The sequence below is a fragment of the Serinus canaria genome, chromosome 4, assembly GCF_022539315.1.
Source record: "Serinus canaria isolate serCan28SL12 chromosome 4, serCan2020, whole genome shotgun sequence".
Taxonomy (NCBI): domain Eukaryota; kingdom Metazoa; phylum Chordata; class Aves; order Passeriformes; family Fringillidae; genus Serinus; species Serinus canaria.
In genome coordinates, this window is record NC_066317.1 from 29,518,284 (window position 1) to 29,528,727 (window position 10,444).

The following is a 10,444-nucleotide window of genomic DNA, read 5'->3' on the forward strand; positions in this document are numbered from 1 at the left end:
CATTCGTGTTCCATAGAGTTTAAAGTGACTGAGGAGAGAAAAATAACCTACTGTTTCAACACGGTTTGCCTGTGGAAGAGCTGCCAAGCTCTTACACACCATCACTTCTCTTCCCGCTTCCCCGTTTCGTATTTGGCATCCTGAGATTGCAGTGTTTGCCCGAGTTTAAAGGAAGGTGCTCCACTAAACTTATCCAGCATTCTTACACTCATATCCTCTTTCCCCCTCCCTCCACCCGTTCCGCGTTTCTCAGAGGCGAAAGTTACCCCCTGCAGCCGGAGCGACAGCTCCGGGCTGGAGCGGCTGCGGCACGAACAAAGATCCATGGCAGCGGGCCGGGGAGCGGCGGCGGGGACTCAGTGAAAGGCTGCAGCCACGGTCACCTCCCCTGCCACTCTCCGAGCTCTGTCATCTGCCAGGTAAAATGAATGTCTGTCCCATCCATCATCCCGCCATCCCCGAGGGGGCGGGAACCTGCTTGGTTACTGAAACTTCCGAGCCCCGATCGGGCGGCATTGTTGACCTGACAGGGCTGCTCTTTTGTGCGCTCCGTTGCCAGGATTTAGCCATTTGCATAATGGATTAGCATGAAACTGGACGCACGGGAATGCCGCTTCGACGTTTCCCACTCTTTCTTAGCTGGCGGACCTTTGGGGCGAGTTAATTTATAAATGTGACTTGCCGCTACCCCTCGGAGACCTGTTTCCTTTCAGGGAAGACAGACGCTCCCTCCCCTGTCCCGCCGCAGTGCGAGCTCCGTGGCAGCCCGCCCGCCCCCCCGATCCGATCCGGTCGCCGCTTGCCCCCCGCCACGGCCGGGGCGGGCACCCGGAGCCCCTCAGGTCCCGCTGGCGAGGGAAGGTGCACGGAGCGGCTGTGGCCCCGGGAGCCCCTCGCTGCTCTCCCCGGGGCTGGTGAAGGGCTTTGCCCGCACTTTTCCGTGCTCTTCTACCTGGGCAGCGCGGGCGGTAGACGGGGCGGAGCTGCGGGTGGCTCCAGGCTGCGGGCACCGCGCCATCCCCAGGACCGAGCCGCCGCCGCGGCCGGAGCGAGGGACGCCGGGCCGGCTGAGGGTGCCCGCCGCGCCCCCCAGAAAAGCCCGGCCGGTCCTCGGGGCGGGCGCTCCCCGCACGCCCCTCACCCGGTGGGCCGGCCCGGGTGCCCGCCCCGCCCCGCCGGTAGCCTAGAAAAGCGGTGCCGGGGGCCAGGAGCTGCTCGGAGGCACCGAGGGTTTCCCCGCCGACCATGAAGAACCCGGTGCCACAGGCGGCCTCGCTGCTGCTGGAGAAGCTGATGCTCCTCGTCCACATCCGGCCATTGGCCGCGGGCTCTGGCGGAGAAACGCCACCGCCTGCGCCCAGCTACTACGATACCAGCTGCTTCAAGCGAGGAGACCTGCTGGAGGTGCCTCGCACCCTCTTCATCCACTTCGGCATTTACCTGGGCGAGAACCGCGTCGCCCACTTGATGCCCGACATCCTGCCCTCCATCACCAGCGACCGTCGGCAGATCCAGCAGGTGGTGACCAACAAGCGGCTTATCCTGGGCGTCATCGCCAGGACGGCCAGCGTCCGGGTGGACACGGTGGAGGACTTCGCCTACGGCGGCAGCATCCTAGTGAACCACATGGACCGGCTCTTCGAGGACCAGGTGCTGGGCAGCGAGGAGGCGGCCCGCCGGGCGGAGAAGCTGGTGGGCGCCACGGCCTACAGCCTGCTCTGGAACAACTGCGAGCACTTCGTCACCTACTGCCGATACGGAGCCCCCGTCAGCTTCCAGACCGACAAGGTACGGCCCGGCCAACGGCGGCGCTGCCCTTCCCCCGGCAGTCCCGCTCCCCGGAGCTGGGCCGGCCGCCGCCGCGGGCCCCGGGCGGGGGTGCCGGTACCGCCCGCCGGCCCGGCCGCCGCTGATGTCGCTCTTCCCACAGCGGGCAGTGCCGCCGGCGCGGAGCTGCTCGGGACGGCGGCGAGCCTGGCCTCAGCTGGCTTCAAGCGGCGAGGGAAACGAAGTAGAGCAATTAATACGTTTCTAAAATGCTCTGAAGCTACAGGTTCTAGCCGGAGCCACAGGCAGTACCGGGGCTGATGCTGGGGGTGATGGCGGTGCCAGTCCAGCTCTTCCCTCTTCCCCTCCCTCCGGGGAGCCTGTGTAAGAGCTGAGGCAGCAACCGCTGCTCTGTCCCGAGAGAGTGGGCATCGACAGCTCTGCAGCCAAAGCTTTCCTCTTTCAATCTCATCTCTTGCATTGTTTTTTTGTTTTTTTTTTTTCCAGTTCTGTGAGACTGTGAAGATGATTATTCGGGACCAGAGGAGTGTCCTCGCATCGGTGCTTGTGGGACTAGCGTCAATAGTCTGTCTAGGTGTGGCACCCTCCACCACACTCCCCACCATCTTCATTCCCTTCTTTCTGTGGATGGCTGGCTAACAGCCTTCCTGGAGTCTTCCATCCAGCGTCTGTATATAGGATGTATAGTACCGTATTTATGAAAACACACATTACTCACTGGCATCATGTAAAGTTTCTTAACTTTGTGCACCATTTAAAAATATAACTTTGTCTAGAACACAGTGCACAAGGCACAGCTTACTGTGTAAGCCAAATAACAGATTTCCTGAAAATCTTGGTATATTTTAACACACCTTTAAATCATGGAAAAAGTAGGGTTGCGATGCAGTTCTGCTCCTTGTCTTTAGCCAAAAATGATTCTAATTACATCCTTCATGTTCTTCAGTTGTTTAGCTGCAAACCTGGGTGCCATAACTATTAATAAAAATGGATGATGGAGTTCCACAAAGTGATGGAAAAGGAGAAAAAACTGCTTACTTCTTCCTTTTATAGATATAGTGTATATTCAGAAATTACTATCTTCATTCCTAAAGTACTCCTTGGTGGAAATGCAAGTAAATTGACTCTTTTCTGAGAGCAAAGAAGAAAAAAAAACACCCCCAAGCTGCGTGCTGCAGGAGCACATTTGGCCTGACCAGCTAAAGTCATTTCCCTTTTGGGAAATGTTCAGAAATCTGTCATTTGCATTAATTGTGTAAACACTTGCTACCTTATTGAACAACTTTTTAATTGAGTTAGTGATAAGGAAACATGGCCATTCCTCACCAGTTTCCTTGCCAGTGATAGTGGCTAATATGGCTAATATAAATGGCTACAGAGGAGTTTAGGAGCTATAGGAAGAAATTTGCTTGCTTTATGTCAACAAGTGATGTACAGATGTTGGGACATTTCCACATTCCAGAGCACATGGCAGAGAGGAGGACGACAGGCACCAATTTAGTGGAACCTGTGTAGGTGCTGTAAAGTATCGGGGATCATTGGAGCAGTTTCTACAGTGGCTGTATTGTCATTTTGGATATTGCCTTAAAACACTTCTCAGTGAAAGACAACATGTCTTCCGAGACAGTAGCTGGTGCTAGAAACGCTTTATCTTCAATGCTGAGGCCTTTCTGTTTATCAAGAATGTGTAAAGTTGGATTTGAAATCAAGTTCATGTAGGCAATTATTTAAATGCTAAAATATTTTGCTTTTTTTTTTTTTTAGCAAGGTCTTTTATGTATGCAGAGAAATTGTTCAGCTCCTGGAATGCCTTGTGTGCGTATGTGTGCTTACTTCTTCACATGCTGTGCTTGCCTTCCTTTCTAGTTAAAGGCCAATATGATGGTGTCTTCACTAAAGACTCAACCTCAGATTTACTTCTACTAATGTGTGCAGTGTCCTGCCATCAGCTCTGTTGCTGAAATGGCCACTTGCCCATTTTTAGAGAGACTCCTTTTAACTGTGCTATAAACCCCCTCCTCCTTCCCCTAGACCTTACAGATGCTTAAAGGTTAGATTTTTAGAACTGAGAGTCTGCTTAGCTATTCTCTAATCATCATCTTCTGGCTGCTCCACCATAGCCAACGAAGAATGTAAAGACTGGGGTGAAATTCCAGAGCTCATAGGAAAGAGCAGCATGACTCCTGCTGCCATCAAATAGGGGATTTCAGCCCAGCTTTCTCATGTTCAGTCGGCAGCCCAGTTCCGAGCAGCTGGATATCAATTACTGCTGGATCCTTGTAAACAACTTCTATTCTACTTTGAAAGATTGCAATGCTCAGTGTAACTGTTTCTGGTAAACTTTTGAAATTAAGGTGTTTTTTAATTAACATGAGTTACTTTTTCATAGCATATGCATTAGTAATATTTACATAAACTCCAATGTGGTTTTTTTACTTGCTGTGAATAAGTCATGAGCTGTAGTCATAACTGTAATTATATAAATTTTATTCATTTAAAAATGTCTACTGACCTCTTGAAATTAAGTATAATGCTGTAGCATTACTCTAAGATATCCCAGTAGGGCACTGAACAAGCCATTAACATGCAGTTACATAGTGTCTGATTACCGGTGGGCTTTTCTTTTACCTTTTATTTAATTGGGATTTATAAGAATTCCAGTAATTCTTAGATCCACATGTACAATAAACAACGGGGTCATGACCAGTAACCGAATCACTCATGGGACTCTTGGAAGGCAGAGAAATGTTCCTGCTCTAGCTTCGGTATCAAAGGATCTGTGCTTCTGCTCTGCTAACACTGTGGAACAGAAAGCATCCAGATTGACTAAATTGGGATTTTCATAGGTGTCTACAAAAGAAATGAAAGCAGTTCCTTGCAGGCTTTCAGATGTATTAGTAGAGAATTTTCCTTCAGAATACAAAGTTTTAAACTTATGAAATGGTCTAGAATGTCTTGCTGCATCCTTTCATCAAAGACAAGTAATAATGACATAGGAGCAGAAATTCAGCTGCATGTTTAGGCATTTTTCCTACGAACTGTAGTTCCAGCAAAGATCTGGAAATTTTGTTAAAGTCAGGCATGAGTCAAATCAGTCATACTCTGAGGAGAAAAACAAGACTAGCAGGCATGAATTTTCCTGTTCAGTTCAGCGGGTGGTGTTTGTGCTCTGATATATTTTGGTAAATGTCAGTGTCAACTTTTTTTTTCTGTAATTACTTGAGTAAAAATAAGCACTAGCTGGAGCACTGCATTTCAGACTTGAGCTCAACTGTGATGCCATTTAAATGAAGGAGCTAGTTATAATAAGAAAAACACAGAAAACTGCGGAGCAGTTCAGCTGTTGGGGAAATGTGTGTGCTTAGAAGTGAAATTGTTCATCTGTAACTGTAAGTGATGGTGATGGGGAGTGTAAATCCAGAGCCACAGCTCATTATAGTGGGGACTGTTTTGAAAAGCTGTGTGGTTAAACCAGAATATGTAATGAAGGAGTATAAGGAGTGAAGGAGTATTTCCATGCCACTGGAAAAGGCAAGTAGTGAAGACATCAGGTTTAAAGGATAGATGTTTCACTTTAGGCTTTCCAAGGAAAACAAAAATAAAATGAGTAAGGTTCAGAATGTTTTTAGAAAACCCTTGTTTAAAAGAAATGAACAAAAAGGTGAGTTACTAAATGAAGGCATTAGAACAGTGTGCTTTCTGGTTTTCTGTTTGTATTGATTTTAGCTTGGAACATAAATGATTACTCATTCTGTGGTGAGCAGTCACCTGCTGCTTGATTTCACTCTGTATTCTCCTGTGCTGGAGGAGAATGCTACATATAAATACTGTTGAGGGTTTTAATGAAAAAAAAATCATAGTAATACTTGTTAAAGGCTGAGGGGGTAGGGAAGAGGGAATTAAACTTGTGTGTGACTTGACATCGTCCAGACAGGTTTTAGAATGCAAAATGCAGCAACAAGAAACATTAGAACTGTGATCTCTAGAAATTATATGGTACTCTACTATTTGTTGCATGTTCTCACATTAAATAAAGCATCACACACCACTGGATGATACAGAGCCATGTTAGACAGTCATTAGTTAGCATCTCCATTAGCCACTGAAATTAAAGTTCTCAGGTGACTTGGAGCATTTCCTCATTATGCTTTGTAATAGCTTTGGACTTGATTCACCTGAGTACTTAACTGTTATGAATGAGCTTTCCAATGAGAAGTGAAGACAGAAACGCTTAGTTTTGAAGCTCTTTGCTGTAGTGCATTCCAGTTTCTTGTCAGCCTTACAAAAGTCTTTCAGAGCATTGTGCTGGTGGAATAAACAACGTCCTCTCCTGCAGGAATGGAACACTACAAGTATTTGAAGGCTTTTTAAGGCATAATTTCTTTTAAAAAAATATTCTGGTGTGTTCTGTGATGTAGCTTCAGTTCTGAAGTCAAGAAAATATTTAGGACATGATCCTGAGTGCTAAGAGACTGTGGGAGAAGGGGGGCAAATTGGGAGACCTTTAGGAGGCTTAAGTCAGAATTACATTGATTCCAGTACCACAGTTCTGTCCGTCACAAAACTGGGAATTTGGAGTTACTGTTTCTGTATCTCACAGGGTAGAAAACTTTCTGTAAGACTTTCTGTATCATTTCTAGGTTTCCCCTTTTTATAAGAGAACTTTGTTTAGCTGTGTAGCTTTGTTTCAGAAGTTGCCTCTTCTGTATTGTGTGTCTGTAAACTGCAAAACTGTTGGTGACTGCTCTGTGCTAGTGTAATTCGAGCAAATCAGCTGCACAGTCCCCTACAACGATATCACAACACCTGCAACTTGGTGCTTGGTCTGAACAAAGCAGTGGGAATGTGACAGGCAGATAACGCAGGTTTATTTTCCTTGCAAGGGCAGGGCATATTAAGTGTGGTGAATGCAAAAGTGTGTGCCTGAAGACTCAGATGCAGGGCACAGTGTTGTGTCTGCCTTCCTGTGCCCAGCCAGAGTTTAGGAGGCTTGTAGTGGGGTTGCTTGGTAGCAGAGAGACTAAAAGGATTAACTTGCCTTCCCTTAAATTGAAGTATGCCATCAATGACACAGGCTATAATCTAACCTAGTAAATAAAATGACTGGTGGTCCATCTTCTGACTATGTGGTGGTACATTGTGACTCGTATGTGTAGTCTCCACTGAGCTACTCCACTGTCTCACCTCTACTGGTTGTAAGTAGCCCTCCCTGGCCTGCCTTGAGCTGCTCTCCCTTGACCATGCCTTGGCATGCTCCAAGAGAGCACCAGTTGCCAGGTGCTGCAACTGGAATCATGCAAACACGGATGACCATGTACAAATGTGCAAACCTATTTTGCAATCTTGTTTAGCTGATAACCCTGGCAAGAATTTCAAGGTAGGCATCCCCATTTGTTACCCTAAACCTTGTGCCCCTTCCTGACTGAGCAGCACTTTGAATGGAAACAGCAATACCAATTTACAAAGAGTGGAAAAAAGTGTGACGGTTACAGCATTTCTGGGGATTTGGGAGACTTATTCCTAGGTCCTTCTCAGTCCATCCTGCAGGAGTTCACAAGACTTTGGATAAGGCTATGGAGTGGCTACCCTTCACTTTTTTTTTTATTTTTAGTCTCTTCTTTATAAGAGTGATTATTGATTTTTTTTTTTCTTTTTCTAATCAACTCAGGCAACACTTGTGACTTTGAGTTAGAAGGGCAAAATGGTTCTCTATTCACTCTGTGTTGGAACAGGCTCCTTTGGGATCTCCAAAGAAGGGTGTCACTTCTCATGGTTTATTGGCCCCTGTGACATTCAGAATGGGAAACATATCACTAGATGCAGTCAGAAACTGCTAAGACTAGGACATTTCTGGAAGTCATTAATAAAATTTTCAGGTAAAAATAAGGGAGAGACTAATATGTTAGATCCGAGGTCTGCTTCTTTGCTGCACTGTTGCTTTCATTGTAACAAATACTCTTAATTAAAGGTGATACCTGCTGTGCCTCCCAAACTATTGGCTACAGTGTCTTTTTTTTTTAACTCTTTCCTATTTCTATAACCACGACAACAATCTCTGATTTCTGGCTGCTTCCAGGACTTGGTTAATATTTGCATGAGGGTGTAGGATTTTTTTTTTTTGCATTGGACATACCCAATAAATAAAATGCATGGCTCCTTCCCAGAAGGCATTTTCTCTGCTTGTGAAACCAGGGTTCTGTGAGGCTAAGAAGGCATACTATAGTATGGAATTAAGAATACATTCAAATGAAAGATAATGCTCTGCTTAACTTGCCAAGCCACCTTATGTTCTCTTTGTGCATAGGCTGAGATTTGCACCCATGCTCCTTGTAGTTTTGCAGAAAGTACCTGCACGATGCCATTTAGTACTGCACAGAGGGAGTTTATGTGCAGTACTAAATGCTGGGTCTGCTACTACTACATGGAAGGAAAAAAACAGTAATTAATTCTAATCAAAAGTGAAGAAATGTGGATGTGAAGATAATGAGGAGTTTCCCACACTCCTGCTGGAAATATTAGGGTTAGATATTAAACAGAGTAACTTGCCATTTATATTTGCAGACTGGAATGTAGGTAGCTCCAAGTGAATATGAAGGAGAAGGGAGGCACCTGGTTTCAGCTGCTTCATTTAGTGTCTAAATGACATGATAATGCACTGTGTAAGTAGCCTGGAGCCAAGGATGACTTGGTTGCCTCCAGAACCAGAAACAGCATGGCTGTGAAAAAAGGAGCAATGCATTTAGCCCAAGGGGGGCGGGGGAGGCAACTGTTCAGTACAGCACCCTCTACCCCAGCTCTGTCTCTTTTGGAGCCTGACCAGATAACGTTTCATGACCCTGTCCTGTATTGCAGTCATACCTGCTCACCTGAAGCAAGAGCTCTGAATCATGCAGATAGACTTCAGACTGTTTCAATTCCATCCCAAGCCTCATTTTATTCCTGGGTGAATTACACAGGTTGCAGCTCTGATGGTATCTCAGGAGTCCCTTTCAAAATATTTCAAATTTTGGAAGTGGAGCCTGAAGGTCTCACTTAGGGCTGCAGATCATCTCAGGCTGTCAAGTGTGTAAGGTTGCAGTGGCATGAAATATACATGAAGATGGAGCCTGTGATATCCAGTCATGTTACTACATCCCATTACTCATCTTTTCATCAGCCTTGGGATGTAGACAAACCTCAGCTCCTCTGGAAATCCAAATGTGTAATAAACTAGGACACGGCCTTGACAAATAGGTAAAAATAACATTTCTTCATCAAGTACATCAGCCATTTATCACGGATGATTGCATGGTAAAGTCAGCTGTTTGTATTCTTTTAGTTACTACTCCCAATTTCTGGCAGCAAGTAGGTTTGGTCGCATGGTATGCGTTGAAAGAACCACTCCAGTGTACAAGTTACTATTTAAGAATGACAATTTCATCATGTATTGACAGACAGGATGTAGATATGATATAATGTCTATTCAAAAACTTGCCTGGAGAAAGCAGTAATTCTGCTTGGCTGATAAATTCCAGCAAGGAACAGAGTATTTCTATTTCTGATGTCTTTGAGCAATTCCAGTAACTAATACTGTTAAAGCATTGAGAACTGCACAGGCAGTAGAGCTGATGCATAGTCATGAAATGTGTTTCAAAATTGTAATGAGGTTTTTATGACTTGCAAAGAGATTTTTACTAGCAAGCTGAAAATATCCACCCAAACCAGTTATAGAAGTTACTTTCCCTCAGTAATTTTCTAGTTTGCATTTTTCATTTTGTGGAATGTTTGCATTGAAAGTTCTCTAACAGACAGTACTTAATGCTGCAATTAAATACAAATCTGAGCTTGCAACAGTCTGTTCTTATGGGAAAGACAGTGGATTTGTGACATTATTTGTGAGCTCAGTATATAACTGAGCAGGAAAGGAACATGGGGTGTGAGCAAGATACCTATTTATAAAAAATATTTGACCCTAATTAAAAAAAATCCTAAGAGAAATTCCTTAAAAAAAGTTGCATAATTAGGACTGCACAATTAAAAGTTTTAGCATTACATTTATAATTAAATAGTACTACAGGCTTATTACAAGAGCATCACTGGGTTATGTTTCTTCCAGCTAAAACAAACAGGAGCTTTGTTACTGTCTTCATAGAGACCAAAATTAAATATGAAATGTTGTAAATTCCCTAACTTCTTCAAAATCTTGTACCTGTGAAAATTTAATATTGATAGTCAGAAATGAACCCCCAGTAATAATAAACATTACACAGAATTATGATTCGAAGAATCCGACACATCAAAAACTTTGCAGGTTTTTTTGTCTTTGTATTTTGAATCTCTACAGGCAGCTGTCTGCAGATGGTTTTGCATTGCCACCATTGTTTCAACCAAATTTTCTGTTGGTTTAGGCAATGCACCCTTCATGTGGCTTCTGTGAACAAATCTGCTCCCATTATTATTTAGGAGAACTGGACTTTCAATCCAGAGCTGCAGCAAGACAAGCAGACACTGTTAACAACTTTACTACCTTTGAGCACCTTGAGCTTATAGATGAGGGTCAGATTTTTACCCTCAGAGGAAACTGAGAATGACCTTGGCAACATGTGGAAGTCAGTTTGGCAAAGTATCATTCTCCACTGATGAGTAACAGTGAACACTTGAGGATAGGGTACAGGTA

At 45.0% G+C, this 10,444-nt stretch overlaps 1 protein-coding gene across 1 annotated transcript; it reads left to right on the forward strand.

Moving 5' to 3' along the window:
- Positions 1–1,166: 1,166 nt before the first annotated feature.
- LRAT (lecithin retinol acyltransferase) lies at positions 1,167–4,179 on the forward strand. The gene is made up of 2 exons (XM_009101205.4): positions 1,167–1,788; positions 2,275–4,179. The coding sequence occupies exons 1-2, from the start codon at positions 1,246–1,248 to the stop codon at positions 2,425–2,427; spliced, it is 696 nt and encodes a 231-aa protein (XP_009099453.2). The 5' UTR covers positions 1,167–1,245; the 3' UTR covers positions 2,428–4,179.
- The last annotated feature ends 6,265 nt before the right edge of the window (positions 4,180–10,444 follow it).